Below are 17621 nucleotides of genomic sequence, written 5' to 3'. Positions count from 1 at the left end.
TTGTAAAGAGCTACAGATATGAGGTTCAGAGTATTTAGGAGCACAACATTCTAAAATTTGGTACATGTCAGAGGGTCAGGTCTGGTTACTTTCCCCACATGCCCAGTGAGGCACTGGACCTTTTCCAAGTCAGGTTGCGCTCAACATGTTAACCCCAGACTCCCTTCAGGTAGCTTCCTTTCTGAGGTCTTCTATCATGAAGAACAAGAGCAACTCCAAAAATCTCCTTCAGGAGCTTCAGGGAGGCCTGCTTAGCTTTATGCTTGAAGGACAGTATTTTCCTAGAAAAATTTTTTTTCAAAAGATTAAAATAGAAACTAAAATAGATACCATGGTCATTGTTCCTGAAGCATATCATAAATACTACAAGGAGACTGGCACTGTCCCATCCCTTGGATGTCTTGTCAAACTGTCATATAGAAAGACATGGGGCAGGGGAGAAGAACACACGTAGGCCCAAGGAACAGGGAAATGGATGTTGGCGGGTTTTACATTTCTGCTTTTCGTCTTCCCCTGGGTCAGAGAAGATGCTCTCAGCTCTCTGGGTTGTTGGCTAAGTTCGCTCTGACAGTAGGACACTCAGGTGGCAGATGAGCTTCACAGCTAGCGTGAGCATTTAAGTGGCAGGCCATCTTCCACCAGTGTACAGTCCACTTAGTGGCAGATTTATGCCTTTCGTAAGACCTGCCTGTGTTGAACAGTGTCCCCCCAAATTCATGTCCACCCAGAAACTCAGATCGTGAGCTTATTTGGAGATAGGTCTTTGCAGATGTAATTAAGACTCTCAGGATGAGATCATCCTGGACTCAGCGTGGGTACTAAATCCAGTGAGAGGCCTCCGTATGAGAGAAATGCAGATGGAGATTTGAGAGGCAGGAACACAGGGAAGAGGCCAAGTGAGGACAAATAGAATGCAGTTAGGCTGTCCCAAGCCAAGGCCATCAGATGCTGGAAGTGGTGAGAAGTCTTCCCCTGGAGCAGTGAGGAGGAGTGAGAATCCCCGATTCTCCACTTAAGGCCATGGAGTGGGAAGAATAAATATCTGTTGCTAAGCCACTGAGTTTATGGTAATTTGTGGCACCAGCCACGAGGAACTGTTTCCTCTAGTACACATTCTCAGAAATGTTTCATCACGCTATCTTAGTTATAAAATAATGAAACAGCAACCACTTTAGTAAGACTTTCTAGACTATCAGAAATAATTTGAGCCCTGCATTCTTCACCTACTGCTGCCATAGCATCTTACTCTTGAGTTTCTCCACTTATACAAAGGGCACAACCAACCTGCCTGTTAGGCAGAAGGATGGCAAAGACATCCATCCAGAGTTCTAGCCCCTGGGAATGTGTTACTTATCCATGGGAAAAGTGGCTTTCCACCTTAAGATGGAAGATTATTTGGGATTATCCCCGTCATCCCAACTTAATCACACCAGTCCTTAAAAGCAGAGAACCCTTCCTGGCAGAGTCAGAGGGAGATGTGGCTATAGAATAATGGCCAGAGAGATGTGATGTTGCCAGTTTTGATGGTGGAATAAGGGGTCAAGGAATTCAGGCAACTTCTAGAAGATTAAAAAGGCGAGGAATCAGGTTCCCTGTCAGGTCTCCAGAAGGAATCAGCTCTGCTGACACCTCGGTTTTAGACTAATGTCAGATCTGCAACCCACAGAAATGTAAGATAATAAATTTGCGTTGTTTTAAACCACTGTATTTAACATAATTTGTACCACAGCAATAGAAGACTGATACAATCTGGTACAATTTAATAATGAATAAATGAAACAATAAGTACAAAGCACTTATTTCAGTGCCTAACATATATTAGGTATTTGGCTAGCTCACTTTTCTCTCCCCCTATAACATTTTAAACAGTGAGGAGAGGATCCCAAGGTTGATTAATTTGCTTATTCCTTTAAAAGCATTTTGAAAATACTTTTTTTTTTTTTTTGGATACCAGGGTTTGAAATCAGGGACAGCTGGCCACTGAGCCACATCCCCAGCCCTATTTTGTATTTTATTTAGAGACAGGGTCTCACTGAGTTGTTTAGTGCCTCATTTTTACTGATGCTGACTTTGAACTTGTGATCCTCCTGCCTCAATCTCCCAAGCCTCTGATTACAGGCATGCAACGCCATGCCTGGCTCAAAATACTTTTTAAAGTATTGAAAGCTATAACTCCAGAATCTCAGAAGGCTGAGGCAGGAGGATCACAAGTCTGAAGCCATTCTGGACAATTTAGTGATACCATATTTCAAAATATAATTGAAAGGGCTGGGGATGTAATCCAGTGGTAAAGCACACCTGGGTTCAATCTCTAGTACTGAAAAAAAAAAAAAAAAAGGTATTTTGAGTTCCCATTATGTGCCAGGCATTGAGGCGACAGTGTTGGAGTAAAAACAATTACTGCTCTCGTAAACTTTATGACTTGGAGGCAGGGAGATACTCCATGTGACATGTTTCAAATGACATAAGTGCTCCTTGGAAAGGAATAGATTTTCATCCAAAGTGTACTCTGTTCCTTGAGGACTTGGGCATTGCAAGGGGGTCCAGAATGACTTTACTGGCTTGAGGGGCTGACCAAAGGACCACTGGGGCCAGCACTTCCAACGAAGTGTGAGAAGAGGCTTGGGAGGAGCTACGCAGAGGGGCAGGGGAGCCCTGGATTAGGTGGGGCGTGAGCAAGGCCAGACACCACAGGGTCTGGGGACCCCCTTACATGTTTTAATCCTGTTTTTAAAGAACAATTGGAAATTGTCAGTGAGTTTTGAGCAAATTTGAGTCAGATTTATGTTTTGGACTTCTTTATTTTTGCAGTGGTGGGGATGGAAGCTGGGGCTTCAGGCATGCTAGGCAAGCATCTTACCACTGAGCTATATCCCCAGGCCCCAGATTTATATTTTGAAAGGAACTGACCTTTCCTGGATCACCGTTGGTGCATGGACAAGGCAGCAGGCCCAGATTCCTAAGCCTGGGTCCTTGGGGAGTAGGAGGCCAGCAGCCTGGAGAGGAGCTTCGGAGCAGGAGCTGATGTTAAAGGGGAAGATGAGCTGGTTGGAGCTGCTCTGGTGGTAATGAATGTAGGCTGATGTCAGACATGAGAATAAAGCACCTACGATCTGACTCAGAGTTCACAAAACTTTCTCTCCTGTAGTTACTGCATTTTACATTCATTTCACAACACTCCCATGAAGCAAACAATGCAAGTATTAGCATTTCTTTTTGCACAGATGAAGAGACAGATGTTCAAAGAGATTACATGATTTGCCTCCAAATCACAGACCTGGTTTCCTTGCTTCCACATATCTGCTTCAGTTCCCATTTGTCAAAACTTTGACATTTTAAAATCAGAGCTCATTGCCTATCCCAGACCACCTCCTCAGATGGGATCTCTGATGAGGAATTCAGGCGAGAACTTTGAGTCACCTGATACATTTCCAAAATGCAATTCAGGTTTCCTAGTGAGGATTTCCAAGTTTCAACTACCATTTATTTGAACTGTAATATTTAAGAAATAGTGTCGGTAGCATTCCATTGTCATGCAAGATCTAAAATCTCTCGTAAAAATCTCCAGTTTTAATTGAACTTAGTGACAATAATGTTTGCCTGCATAACCATGGCAGGACTTAAAAGAGTCATCAGAATTCCAGGATTATAAACAGTCTTCAAGGAAAAGCTATGGATTTACTAAAGTAATCCAGTTAGATTTTTGATAAATTTTCCCATGACAGATCATCACTGGAAACTGTGCCCAGATTCCAATAAAGTACTCCAGATTAGAATCTGAAAGTGCTTCCTCCCAGTGTGATCTGAAATCTTCCAAGGGCTGTGGCAAGTGGGCAAAAGTTAAATTCCACCCAGATGTTGATACACACTCAGCACTGCAGAAGCTTTTGTGGAAGAGTCAGTTACTCAGAGTACACAATGCTTCCAGCTAATCTGGCTCTTCATGTTTGTACTGAAGCAGAAGAGTGGACTGAATCTCTCCATGTCCATCACCAGTGTTCCGGCTCTGCTCTGGGGCAGACGTGGAGTCAGGGCCCTCTTTGGCCCAGGTAGAACTTGGGGTAAATGCCAGTGTCTTCTTCATCGTCCTCCCTCTTACCCACGGATATTTTGAGTGGGACAGCGTCAGGTTTAAAGGACACAGAGGCTAGTTGGAGCAATAATGGCTGGGGTGAGGAATTTGGCATTTTAGATACCTGTAGCTCTGCACAGCTCTCGAGAGACGGAAATTCATCGTATCATCTCATGCTAAAAGCCATAGTAGGAAGTATGAAATGGATATTTTGTTCTCTGATTCAGAAAATCAAGGAAAGGGCAAAGCCCAAGTTGGGGATGGAGCTGGGTGGGCTCCCTTTCTTTCAGGTCCATTTCCTTGCTTCCCCGGGGAAGGGCTCTCACGTCTCTGTCTGAGTGGTCACACTGCCACTGCTGGGGTTCGTTTTGGGCCATTTTTTTCTCATTTTCCATTTTTTTCTTAGCAGAAATGTTTTAGACCAATGTGTTCTTTGCTTTAAATGAAACAGAACTTTCTCAGTAGCAAATCATGGAGAAAGGGAAAGAAGAAGGAGTGAGGAAGCCATGGAGAAAGAGGATTAAGTCCAGCTGCCTGGACACCGTGGCCAGTCAAATTCACACGATGGCAGGTGGTGCTTTTCTCAGGCCACAGTTCCTGCTGTTCAGTTTCTCCTCCGTGTGCCTTGAATCTTAGCACAGCCTCCCTGTCTGCCTGTAGGATGAGAGGCTGAGTACACCCTGCAGGGTTTGTTACTGGAGCTAGCTGGGTAAGTCTTAGAACCTGCTGGAGCCTGTTTTCTCATCTATAGAAATGAGAAATTAAAAATACCTCCCTTGTTTGCCTCATGGGTTTTGGGGTGAAAATCACAAGAGATAATGCCTTTGGAAATGCTTTGAAAACTGCAAATACAAATTGGAGGAGTTATGTTAACTGGGAACTCTAGAGGCCTGGCCTCCTCTGCATTCAGGGCTGAACCAACCTGACACTGTTGGGCTGCTGTGGCAGAATCAGTCATTCCCCTAGAGAACGTTCACTGAGGGTCCATACGGTGATGATAGGTGTTACGGAGGGAGGCGTCAGACAAGGTCTCCATCCTCAGGAGTTCTCATTCCTCTGGGGAGAAGAGAAGCAGAAGTGCTGACTGAACCAGTGTTTAACCAGTTCCAGGTGGGGACTGGGCAGCTAGTTTGGGGAGGGCAGGACTGGAGAGGGGTGGGCATGTTAGACAGATAGAGAGACCTGGGGGAAAGAATCTTTAGTTATGGAGAGCAATATGTCAGTGGCAAAAGTGCAGAAGTCCTCCTACATTCTCCCTCAGGATGATCCAGGATAATTCCATTTTAAGAGCGATAGTTTGTAATTATCATCTGCAGAGTTCTTTTTGCCATGTAAGATAACCTATTCACTGATTCTGGGGACTCCGGCACAGGTATCTTCAGGACTCTTTCTGCTTACTGTACCCCTACAGCCAAGAGGCTCAATAGTACAGGCCTGCCATCCCTTATCCAAAGCATCTGGGCCAAGATGTGCTTCAGGTTTCAGATGATTTCAAATTGTATAAAAGAAATGTTGTGCCTATATATAAAATATATATTGCTCCCCAGCAAGAGTTGAAGCAGCATTCTGTAATCAAACGTTATAAATATGGTAAATAGCCCCATGTTAGTTTAAGTCCCTCATCTATATAAATTATATATTTTCAGGGTTTTGGTTTTCAGAATGTCAATAAAGGATTTTTTTTTGAGCTAGGGTAATGTCATGAGTAAGATAAAGTGTAGTCAGAAGAGCTATATTTCCTTCCTGACTCTGTCTCTGCAGGGCTTTATTTTTCTCATCTACAAAAGAAGAAATTTTTTTAAGCTGTACATGAACCACAGCAAACAAGTCCAGGAATTCTCTATGCCCACACCCCAGGCAGACATCGCTAATCGATCACAGGACTCTTTCCTGAGGAGCCAGGTGTGGCCTCACATCTTTGTTAACAGAGTGCTGCAGACAGCCATACAGAGTCCCAAGAGTTCACTGTTGAGGTAGGATCTGATACTGAGATGATTCCTTAGGTTTCCTTCTAGCACTGAACATTCATCTCCTAAACCAACACCCAGGCCTGCATCACCTGAAGAAGAACATTATCTCATATACCACCGGCTGTTAGGTAGGGCTTCCATTCAGTTTTAATGGGCAAACCACACCATGAGGTCTAGACGTGCATATTCTAGCAGCAGTGGGGCAGGGTTGTGACAGGCAAAGAGGAGGTGAACTCAACAGTGTTTCTGTGAATGGAGCCCAAACGTTGTATTGTTTGGTCAAGAGCTTCTTTTTGCCACAGCGCCCCCACCCCATCCTGCTACCTCATTAGCACATGACTTCATCCAGGAGATCCCTTGCAGAGCAGTGAAAGGTTCGCTCCACTTTGAGGAGGGAAGCTTTTCTGCTTCATTTTTATGGCCACAGAAGCAAATGTGGGGGTTCTGAGAAGCTATTTGATCCCTGCTATGAGGCTGAGAAAGCACAATGTCCAGGCTCAGAGGGTCTTTAGACACACTCAAGATAAGCTTTACAAAAGATTTTTTTTTTTAAAGAATGTATTTGCATTGGTTTAAAAGTTTCATTTTACTAATTAAATATCCAAATTGAAGACTTCCCAATGAAGAACCAGATACCTAGAAGTCATACTACTCACATGGTAGAAGATGCGTACTCTGGCAATGGCAGTTTCCAACCTTTCAAGCAGCACTGTGACTTGGGGCAGCATCCTGCAAGGGACTATTCCCTCTATAGAATAAAATGAAAAAATTAAATTTAGCAACGCTCTTTCTTTATAAAGGAGGCTGAAAACATTTCTGAATATGACCACGCTCTCCCAGTCTCAGCTGATGGAGGCAGCAAGAATTGCCCCCTGAAGACCTTCAACAGTAAGATGCTGTTCCTATCTGGAGCCCAGCCTTGGCCTTCCTCATTTCTCAGATGACGAGTTGGAGGCAAAAGGAGGCTGGCTGGTTTGTCTATACTGAGGAGGACATTGACATCACACCTGGATTACAACCGAGTATATGGTTTTTATTCTCAAAGCCATTGCCCTGGATGAAATACCTGCCTTATCCTTACTTCTGGCAGGGGTGATGCAGCTCAGGAGTCTTGGAAATGATGCTGTGCTTCATATTCAGTGAGAGTGCTGTGGTTCCAGGTGGACCTCAATGCACAGTGTTACTGGGTGCCTGTCACTGAACCAGAGGTGGCGGTCAGTTGCAGGATTCAGTTGTCATTCAGTGGAATTCTGAGACATGGAGATTAGGAAGCAGATCCCATTCCCAGGCAAAGCCAAATGCAATGGGAATCCATGGGATACAGAGAAGATGGCAGGTGTGGCACTGTGTGAGCAGAATCGCCCTGCCTGGGGGAGCTGGTGTGAACCAGGAGTACCCTGCAGCCGCAGGAAGGTTCTTAGGGACCCTGCACCTGCACACAGTCTGAATGCACCCAGTGTTTCTCTCCCTCTCCTGCTCGGTGCTTAGAGTGGCTGGGAGAATGGCAGAGAATGCTAATTCAGAGATAAGCCCCTTTGTGTTTCTCTGCTTATATGTAATTTGTAGGCCGGGAACTCATTAATCAGTAGACTGACTGTCCTTGCCCCTGAAGGGGACCTTGAATAAAACTGTATCTGCTCACTTTTAGATTTTTATCTCCAGGGAATTATTCCACTGTTTTTACAGAAATGGCCTTCAGAGTCAGCCACACAGCAGAACAGGAGATTAAAAGAGTCAGAACACAAACATCTGGGATTCAAAGCATTACAATAAAAATTAAAAAAAAAAAAAAAAAAAAAAAAAGACCTTGCGCAGCTAGCAGTTAAAAAGCTTTGAGCAAGAAGCTTCTCTGCCTCATCTTCCTTCACCAAATGGAGTTAGAGATGAGACCTCTGGCCTCCCACACACGCCCCTGACACAGACACATGCACACCACACACGTCGCATGCACACAAACACGCGCATGCCCTTCCACACTCACCAAGACTGGGACACTTGCTTTTAAATCTGCTATTTCACTGTAACAACTAATGGTGACAAAAACACCCCATTAAAATGTGCATGTTCGTTGTAATCCTGGCATTGAAACCGTGGTAGTTTTCACTTGCATTTTTAAGTATTCTAACTCAGCAGTATGTTCCTGTTAGTAGATAGCAGTTAGGGAGCCACTTGTAAAATGAAAAACTTCACTTAACTTTTTCTTCTTTCATACTTTCCTTCCAAAGCAAACTTTAGCTTGCTATGCACTCTGAAACCGGCTGTTCCCCCAAAGTGGATTTTAGTTTTTCGCTTTTATAAAAGAGTGATTCAGAAGTGAGAACCTAAAATCGGACCATTTCAGTGAAAGAACAGAAAAGAATATGCCAAGTTGTTTTTGGTAACTTATTCATCTCAAAATGCTATTTTGTAGCAACTGAAGTTTGAGTTTTATGCAGCTTGGGCATCATTAAAGGGTGAAAAAGATTGCAAGGTGCCTAAGCAGAGGCCAGCTCTGAGGCTTGGTGCAGAGCAGGGTGGAGACGCCTGTGCTCCACCCTGGAGCAGACACCCCGGGCCTGGGGCGGATGCTCTTGGTGGTATTACGTGGCTCCTGTCTGCTGCTGATGCACATATTGCCTTTCTCTGGGGGTCAGAAAGTCGGATGCACACTTATTATAAGGAATCCCACTGTAAGCAGAATGAGACGGTTCATTTCTGAAATGTAAGCTGGAATTTTGAGAATCGATTCAGATGCGAAGAAAGAAGAGGTCTAATCCTCCCCCAAACCAGTCACCTGTTCCCTTGATACGTATTCTCTTCTGGTGTCCATGAAGAAAGCTTCGCTCAGTATTCTTTTTATGAGCCATAAAATATTGGGTATTCCAGGTAAGAACATACAAGGAATAATTATGCTTATTTTATTAATTCAAGAGTAGAGCCATAATCAGACTTATATAATTACCCAACTTGCTTCCATGTAACTGTAATAGAATTTCATGGTAGCTTGTAGAATAAAATTTTAAATAAGATAGAATCACCAAATGCTAGCAGTTGAAAAGTCGTTTAATCGGTTGGGCCTTTTTTAAACAAACAAACAAAACAGAATCATAAATAAAAAGCTTAATATCAAGTAACTTAGAAAAGAGAAAACCAGATTTCTAGTCTTGAGGATTGTTCATGGTAAATCTGGTAATTCAACTTTGTTTGGTTATCAACTTCCTGACACACAGCTGCATCGCGAGTGGTATTTGGAATGACTCGCCTGTCCAACGAGTGATTGCAAGTGATATTTGCAATGATTCACTATCCACTTCATTAGAAGCAGCGTGTGGGAAAGAAAGATAAGGAGTCCCGAGTCAGGCGAATTTTGAGGTCAAGTTGAACATTTAGAGGTCATTCATTCAACTCTCTGGAGCTGTTTCTTAACCTATAAAATGGAGATTACAATAGCTACATGTCATTGGGTACATGGGAGAATCAAATGAAATAATATATGTGAAAGGATTTTACAAAGTATCATGTATGACACGAATATCATTTTCTATTACCGTTTGCAGTTAGGTTATTTTGTTCCTTTGCATCAAGACATCCTGAATTAATCAGGTTTTCAAGACTCTGAATATTCTCTTAATGATCCTTTATTACTTTATACTTAGACTCTATAGTTTATACTTCCTTTATTTTCTCGCTTGTCTTCTTTTTATTTTTTATGGACGGGATATAAGTGGCTTTTCAAACTCTTTTGTTTCTGAGATGCTTTGCCTGAGCAGCCTTTCCCAGCTCTGCATTTGTGCATTTCCTGGGGATGTTGCTGCCTGATTCTATCGTGCCTGCATTGCTTTATGGGGCGGAAGGGGAAGGTGCAATAGAAGTGAACAAATGTTCACCTAATATGACAATCTGATGCTCTAATGTGTTGAAGACAAACTCAGTCGAGAGGATATATTATTAAAATGTGTGCCTTTGATTCACACATCATGTTTGAGTCTGCCGTCCTTTTAAGTCAGAGTACCCAGTAGCCTCTGTGCTTAGATTTTGCTCGGAACAATACCAGAGAAATGGAGCAAAGATTTCCTCAGGTCTCCATCGTCCTGATTCATGTTTCAGTAAAATCACTACAGGGAGCGTGTACCCTGAAAATGTATTGCCCCACTTCTCCTCCTGTTAATCTGTTGGCCTTAGGAAAATATTCCCTCCCTCCCTCTCTCTGTTATTACTCTTTGTAACTTTATCAAAGCACGGTATCAGTATTCTACCTCCCCTTATTTTAGAAGCAAAATGTTAAATCCTGGTATGCTCAAAAACAATATTATAATCATCATTCAGAAATTTCCTTTTTAATTTAAAACAGTTGGGAAGAGGAAGATCTGATTATTTCAGTGACCTGGTTAGCAAAATGAGTGAGTTATAGGTCACTGGTTTTTTCAGAGTACTTGAATTCAGGCTGTCTTGATTAATAGTAGAACTAGATTGAGTATCTGTTAATCTTTGAAAAAGTATTCCATGAATTTTGTGTGTGTTCATTCATTGACCAGATATATTGAGGCCTTAGTGAGTGAGGGTCACTCTTCTGTTTGCTGGGGATCTGGAGGTGGAGAGCTGGCTGGCACGCTATCTCCATTGGTGGCGGGTCTGACTCTAACCACCTTTCTATTAAGGAACATCACAGATTTAAGACATATAGAATAGGTTGAGTAAAACCTTACTAGTATATTTACAAAAATAAACTCCTGATTTTATCCATCTTTAGTGGAGAAATTAAATGCCAAAATTGTTGGGTTTCTTGGAGATTCTGGGTTTACTTTAAATTAAAGGCACTTGGCATTTGTCTAATTGCCTAACCCTACTTTAAACACAGCAAATATTAAGTTAAAAGCCAGACTTAATGATTTTTCAAACCAGTTTTAAAAGCGAATATCCCTAGGATAATCCTTCCCATAAGACACCTATCCCCCGGGGGAAATACAGTTCATAACCAGGTAACATTGATATTGTCAGCAGCATCTGCTTGTTACTCCATTGAGTGCATTGACTTGCTGTACTTCTAACAGTGTTTGGTTGTTTTTGTTTTTAAAAGCTTATCTTTTGGCCAATCTGGGTGGGCTACACTCCCAGATCTAATCAGGATCTTCAATCTGACTTGGTCCACTAGCCTCTGATGTAGTTTGCTTTCAATTTCTCTATTTTTTGGGAGCTTTGCATAAATATTAATGAGGGTGTTTATTTGTAACAGAGCAAATCATGCAGACGAGCTTGCGTTAACTGTGCCCGAATTTCAGCAGCTGCTGAGGTCCCCGTGAGGTGGCAGACGGGAGATGACTGCAGAGGCTGACGTGCAGAGGAGGATACACATGTTCTCCCCGAGAGACCCAGGGGAGGAGCAGGCTGTCAGCTGGGAGATGACAAGGGCTGGAGTCGCTACCCTCCTACCTATTGACAGGCCCCCTGACCTCTTTGGTAAAGGGATTCTACCTACCCTGATAGCTGATAGGAAGGTCAAGTGATGTCTTAGACCTGAAAGTGCTTTATTAGCCAAAATTATAGAGGTGGAGTGGTAGTGTCCCTCCCTTTCTTTCATGTGGGAGTAACTAGGAGTGTATTCTCAAGAAGTTCCGGAGAGGACGTGGGACCCTGTCTACAAAGGCTCTTCGTCCTTCCTCTGGGGATGCTTAGAGTGCTTAGAGGTAGTCTCCCTTTGCTCTTTGCATCATAGGCCAACACTTTTGAGTCAATTAATCTGTTTTTTTTTTTTTTTTTTTTTTTTTTATAAAGGAAATTTCTTTTGGATGACACTACTTTTAGTCTATTTCACTGTACTTGGTGTATTTCCCAGATTTGTAGAACATGTAGGTGTATTAGAAGAAACTTCCCTATATAAGTCTAAAGTTCTTCATAGTTTTTTTTGGGGGGGGCGGTAACAAGGGATTGAATTCAGGGGCACTCAACCACTGAGCCACATCGCCAACCCTATTTTGTGGTTTATTTAGAGACAGTCTCGCTGGGTTGCTTAGTGCATCACTGCTGCTGAGGCTGACTTTGAACTCACAATCCTCCTGACTCAACCTCCAGAGCTGCTGGGATTATAGGCATGCACCACCGCACCCAGCTCTTCATAGTGTTTTAACACTTTGGAATAATGGCAAATCTTCATTCACCTTGAGAAGCTGAATTTTTAAAAATGTGGTTCTTGGAGTACATGAATAGCTTTAGGGTAATAGGGTTCACAGTATGGTTTAGATGTGTAGAAGTATTTGAAGAGAAGTGCTTATCCCTGGAGTGGTTGTTAAATGAATCAATTTTAGACTAAAACTCTTTTATTCAAGAACCAGCTTGTGAACTTTGGTATACTGCAAGCAGAACCTAAAACTTCAATGACAGAGAAAGAATGTCCGCTCTGACTGCCACACGGAGACAGTGCTGACAGCCACAGGAACCACTTTAGTCCTGAGCAACACTTTCTTCAATTTGCACTGGCTGGCACACCTATCTGTACTTAGTTTTAGGTTGTTTTAACAATATTAATAGCCTCATCATCTCTGATAAGGGCAAAAGCAGAGAGCATGTAGAAAATTCAAGTAAGAAAGAAAGAGCATATGGCGATGATAGGAAACAATGAAGACCATTTAAAAAATCAAGTGGTGAGAAAGCACCACTTTTTAAAGCACACATTGCAAAGATTTGCTAGTCAGTTTTCCACCTCTACTAAGAAAAATAAAAACAGGTAATCAATCTGTGAAGAGAAAAAGCTTATTGTGGCCAACAAGTTTTGGAGTTTTTGGCCTGTGATTGATTGTCCCTGTTGTTTTGGGCCAAAGACAAGGTAGCATCTCCTGGGGAGAATGCAGCAGAGCTTCATGGCTAGGAAACAAAAGAAATGAAGAGAAGGGGATCAGGCTCCTGCAATCCCCTGCCCAGCGCATGCCCTCTGGTAACCCAGAGGCCTCCAGGCCTCACCTCTTAAAGGCTCTACCACTTCCCAGTGGTTCCACACTGGGGACCAAGCCTTCAAGACACAGGTCTTTGGGAGACATTTAAGATGGCAAACCATAGCCATAGGTCCAGTTCCTCTGGTTCTGAGAGTGCAGCTGGCACCTTTGGAAAATTATCTGCAGTACCCAAGGAAGGAGGGAGGGAGGATGGCTGCTGCCTCCAAGTTTACAGCATGCGGGAAACAGATCCTTTTTGCGAAACACTGTCCTGTGGGTCTTAGATCAATGAGGAAAGGGGGCATGAGCCCATTTTCAAAGCTCACATTCCTCATGGTAGAACTGCGTCCAAAGATTTTCAAAGTTTTCCTGCACTCTCGAACTGATAGACTTACACAAAACCTGTTGGAACAGTTCTAATTTGTTCATAAATAAAGGAAATGATTGCTGTACTTTAGATGCACAGCAGCTCAATATCCTTTTATAATGTTAAAATGAGAAAAAAAACAGAGAGAATAGTAAGTAGCATTTGGGAAACCTATAGATTTATTATGTCGCCAAGTAATTAGCAAATGAAAATTTTCCTATTTTATTTTCCTATCACTACAGTGTAGCCACAGTAGAAAGGCATAAACCCTGGCACAAGCCAACTGTGTGATCCTGAGAAAACTACACAATTCTTCTGAGACTCAGTTTCTTCATCTGAAAATTGGGCTCATGTTGATCAGAGATGTGTAGAGTGAAAATATTACCAAGTCACTCATACAGCACCTGGCCATCATAGACCTTTATGACTAGTAATAGTTTATAGAATTAGCAGTAATTATGCCACCAAAGATGAATGAAAAACATCTCAGAGAATTTGAAATGTGCCACCAGCAGCTACTGTGACCAGTTTTATCAGATAAGGTAATTAAATTTTTGAAACAAATAGATCCAAAATGTAATGGACACAACACAACAGGAAGTTAATTTTCTCTCTTATAACAGTCCAGGATGTGTATTCTGACTCAAGAGGGCTCAGCTCCACACTGTCATTCAGGGCCTCAGCCTTTGGCTGCTCTGCCATCTTTAGTGGAAACATGGCCACTGTCCCCATTCCAGCCCAGAGGACAGGGTAGTGGCCTGGAGGAGCATGTGAAGAAGATTTTGTGGGCCTGGACAGAAGAGGCAAATGCCAGTTATCGCCTTCCTCGAGATTACTTATTTGCCTGGGCACATTTAAGTGCTGGGACAGCTGGGAAATGCAGTGTGGCTGGATAGCCACATGCCCAGCTGCTGGGAATAAAGGATGTGACTTAGAGAGCTGGCAGTCTGTACCACACTGGTTTGGTCCATGGAATGGTAATGACTGTGTGGTACCATCATGAATATTGGCACTGACTTTTTGATGAAAAATTGCTGATAAATATCTAATCTGTACCAAAATTCAAGAGTGAGTCCTCAGGAGCAAGGCATATAAGTCACAGTAATGTGTTGGGGGTGGCTCTTTGGGGTTGTACAGAGCACATGGCTACCCATGCTAGGACTTGGCTTGGACTCTGCACTCAGGCCAGGGCCAGGGTTCAGGGCAATGAGACCCTGGACAACTGACCTGGTCTTAAGAGCAGGCTGTGGTGATTTGTCAGGTTACTCACAGTGCCAGAGGGGTCAGCACATGGCAGGCAGCAAGGACAGTAGGGAATCCAGGGAATGGACCTGGAAAGTTGCCTCCTGGAAAATCCATCTAGAGTCCCAGAAACCTAGATACTGGATAAGGAGGGCAGGGAGTGAGGAGGCGTGTGATCCAGATAGGACAGGTTGGCAGGGCTCCATGGCACCCAACTGCTGCTCTACACACATCCCCGGTTCTGGAGGGACCAGGTGTCATGCAGTTTCGTGCCAGGGACTAAGGCACTTCTCTTGTCTGAACTAAAGCAAGGGATGGGACACAGAGATGGAGCAAGAAGAGAATTTAAATTAGGGAGTAAAGTTTGGTCTAGAAATCATCTCAGGTCTCCCAGGGCCAGATGGGAGCAACACACACCAAACTGTGGGCTCCTGGCTCTTGGACAGTTATTCATTTCTATGCCCTACAAGTGGGAATGCTCAGGCCTTCTGTACTTGGTGCTACTCAAGATTGACTCAGAAACTCAGGTGCTACTGGAAGGGAAACTGGTATCAGGGTGGGGGCTGCATTATGAAGATTGACACCAGGGACAGATTGACAGATTAGCTTCTGAAATTGAATTGCAGCTCTAAATGTTATAAAAATGTATTTCCTTTAATTTTTAGTCATCCTGCAGTTCTTCAAGAAATATTCAACAAATGTTGGCAGATTCTATCCATCGTATGAAGGCATATGGATTTCACCAGGTAAAAGACTTACATTCTGTCTTCAGGGAGCTCAACATGTAGCCCTTTCCACTAATGTTTCACAAATTAGCTAATTAGTCTCATGCAGGAATGAAATTAAGCAGCAGAATGTGAAATCTGTCTTGAAAGCCACACACACCGCTATTCATCTTTCCCCCGTTAATCTTGAACTGGGAATGTGTTGAATGTCATGGAAAGAACAGATGCCAAGATGTATCTGCTGAACTAGTCACAGATGAGCCAAGGCAGAGGAGATATCCTGGGCTGCTGCAAACATGGGGAGAAGACAGATTTCAGAGTGTGATACATAGTGTGACCCCCTTGGTGGCGGCAGTGAATTCTGATGAGGTTACTGGTGTGCTGTTTGTTTCTGTGAGCCTGGCTCTAGAGGAAGAGCAGAGTCTTGTGCTGTCCATGTCCACTGAGCCAGGAACCCCTGTGGGCACTGGACCACTCCACATCCGTCCAGATGTGACATTTTCCCTCCAGACCAGACTCCACTTTGTCCATCATGCTTGATTGTGAACAGATCATACGTTGCTCAAGACAAACGAGGCATACATAGATTGGCACTGGGAAACTGCAGTAGAATTTGATCCACACATAGTCTGAAAGAGCAGGATAAGATACCAGCCTATGAAGGCTGTTTCTGAATCGCCCAGGCCTGAGGGATTGGGTTGTGGAGGAGGCTACCCAGGCCTATGTTCCTATGGACTGTACAATCAGTTCCCTGATTCCTCTACAAGATCTGCACGAACTGGAGTAGCTCAAAGTTTTGACACTTCAAGAAGTTGTGATGAATTTTTGGAATTCTGGTCCCTGCATGCATAACAATGAAGTAATCCAATCGACTCTCTGTATCCAGGGGGTCTGCACTTGTGGATTCAACCAATCGTGGATTGCATCTTTATTGAACATATACAGACCAATTTTTTTTTGTCATTATAAACAATGCAGTGTAGCAACCGTTTATACTGCATTGACATTGTATTAGATATTATAAGAAGTGATTTAAAGTGTACAGGAGCATTTGTGTAGGTTATATGCAAATACCAGGCTATTTCATGTAAGGGACTTAAGTGTCCTGAGATTTTGGTATCCACCGGGAGTCCTGGAACAAGTCCGTGGGGGTACTCTGGACACCTTTAACTAAAACAGCTGCGGTAAAGGAACTAAAGGAAGATTTCAGTAACATTGCCCAGATGACATTATATCATCTTACATGATGACAGTTGAGAAAGGCAAAGAATCCTTGTATTCATTCATCATTGATTGAGTGCCTACTGTATGTGAGGCACTGGTGTGGAAATTGGGGACACATTCTATGAACAAGTTAGATAAAATGCCTGCCCTCTGGGAACTAGTATTCTGAATGGAGGACACAGATGTTGAATTGCTGATGTCAGGTGATCATGTGTGCTGGAGGAAATACAGTCGGATGCAGTCCCGAGGGATGCTGGCGGGTGGAACAGGGAGGGGTGACGTGGGTGGGTGTCTGGAGGAAGCGTGTTCAGGGCAGAAGGAACAGCAGGGTAAAGGCACTGAGGCCACACTGCACTTGAGCTGGCTAAGGAGTGGCAGGTAATTGGGGAGAATAAGTGAGCAGACCACTTTCCAAGTTTCTCTAGAACAACAGTAATGAACAGAGGCTTCCTGCTGTTAGAGACGAACTCAGAGGAATTTTGAAGCCTTCTGGCTGCATCGAAGAAGTGGAGAGGTCAGAGCCAGACCTCATCTGCTGTTAGTCTGTGAACTGGTTGATTTTGTCTCCTTCCCACTGTGCCTGTATAATTGCGGTGCAGGTTAGAAAGGAGACTTACTCAATACAGCATGCTCTGTCACCTGAGTGTCACCCATCAACCAAGGGCTGCCTGTGCTATTGGTCAGGTAATCATTTTCCTTCTGTGTTCTCATATCTTTGACTTCTTGCTTATCCTAAGCAATGGCATCCATGACAATCCTGATTTGATGTTAGAACCGTGTTTTCTAGTCACTTAGAAATAAATACATGTGCATGTGAGAGAAGACCAGAACTTGTCACCTTTCTTTGTATTTATTTATTTTTTTAAGTTTGGAAATTGCTGGCAGCACTTTATGTATTTCAGGCTTGTAAACAGCTTCAGCACAGGACAGCAAATTTTAACAGTCATTCCAAACATTGAAAGCTGTTCCTTGGTTTTTATAATGTATGTATTGGCAAATAAAACGAGTTTAGCTCGAGGCAGGAAAGGAATGTAAGAAAATAAAACAGTCAATGGACAGCTTTAGTTCCATCTGAGGTACAATTTCTGAATTGTCACTACATTAACTGTGATTTAT

At 43.2% G+C, this 17621-nt stretch overlaps 1 protein-coding gene across 5 annotated transcripts in view; it reads left to right on the top strand.

Moving 5' to 3' along the window:
• The window catches only part of SH2D4A (SH2 domain containing 4A), a 61000-nt gene that overhangs the window by 17820 nt on the left and 25559 nt on the right, over positions 1–17621 (top strand). For 4 of the 5 annotated variants that reach the window (XM_079143361.1, XM_079143362.1, XM_079143364.1 and 1 more), the window contains exon 5: positions 15222–15302. The exons of the other annotated variant lie outside the window; for it this stretch is intronic. In XM_079143361.1, coding sequence (XP_078999487.1) covers positions 15222–15302 — 81 coding nt within the window. The remainder of the gene's footprint in view (positions 1–15221; positions 15303–17621) is intronic. 5 annotated transcript variants of the gene reach the window in all.

This window comes from Sciurus vulgaris (assembly GCF_902686455.1).
Source record: "Sciurus vulgaris genome assembly, chromosome: 5".
NCBI lineage: Eukaryota > Metazoa > Chordata > Mammalia > Rodentia > Sciuridae > Sciurus > Sciurus vulgaris.
The sequence above is the reverse complement of the archived record's forward strand: the minus strand, read 5'-3'. Positions and strand labels throughout refer to the sequence as shown.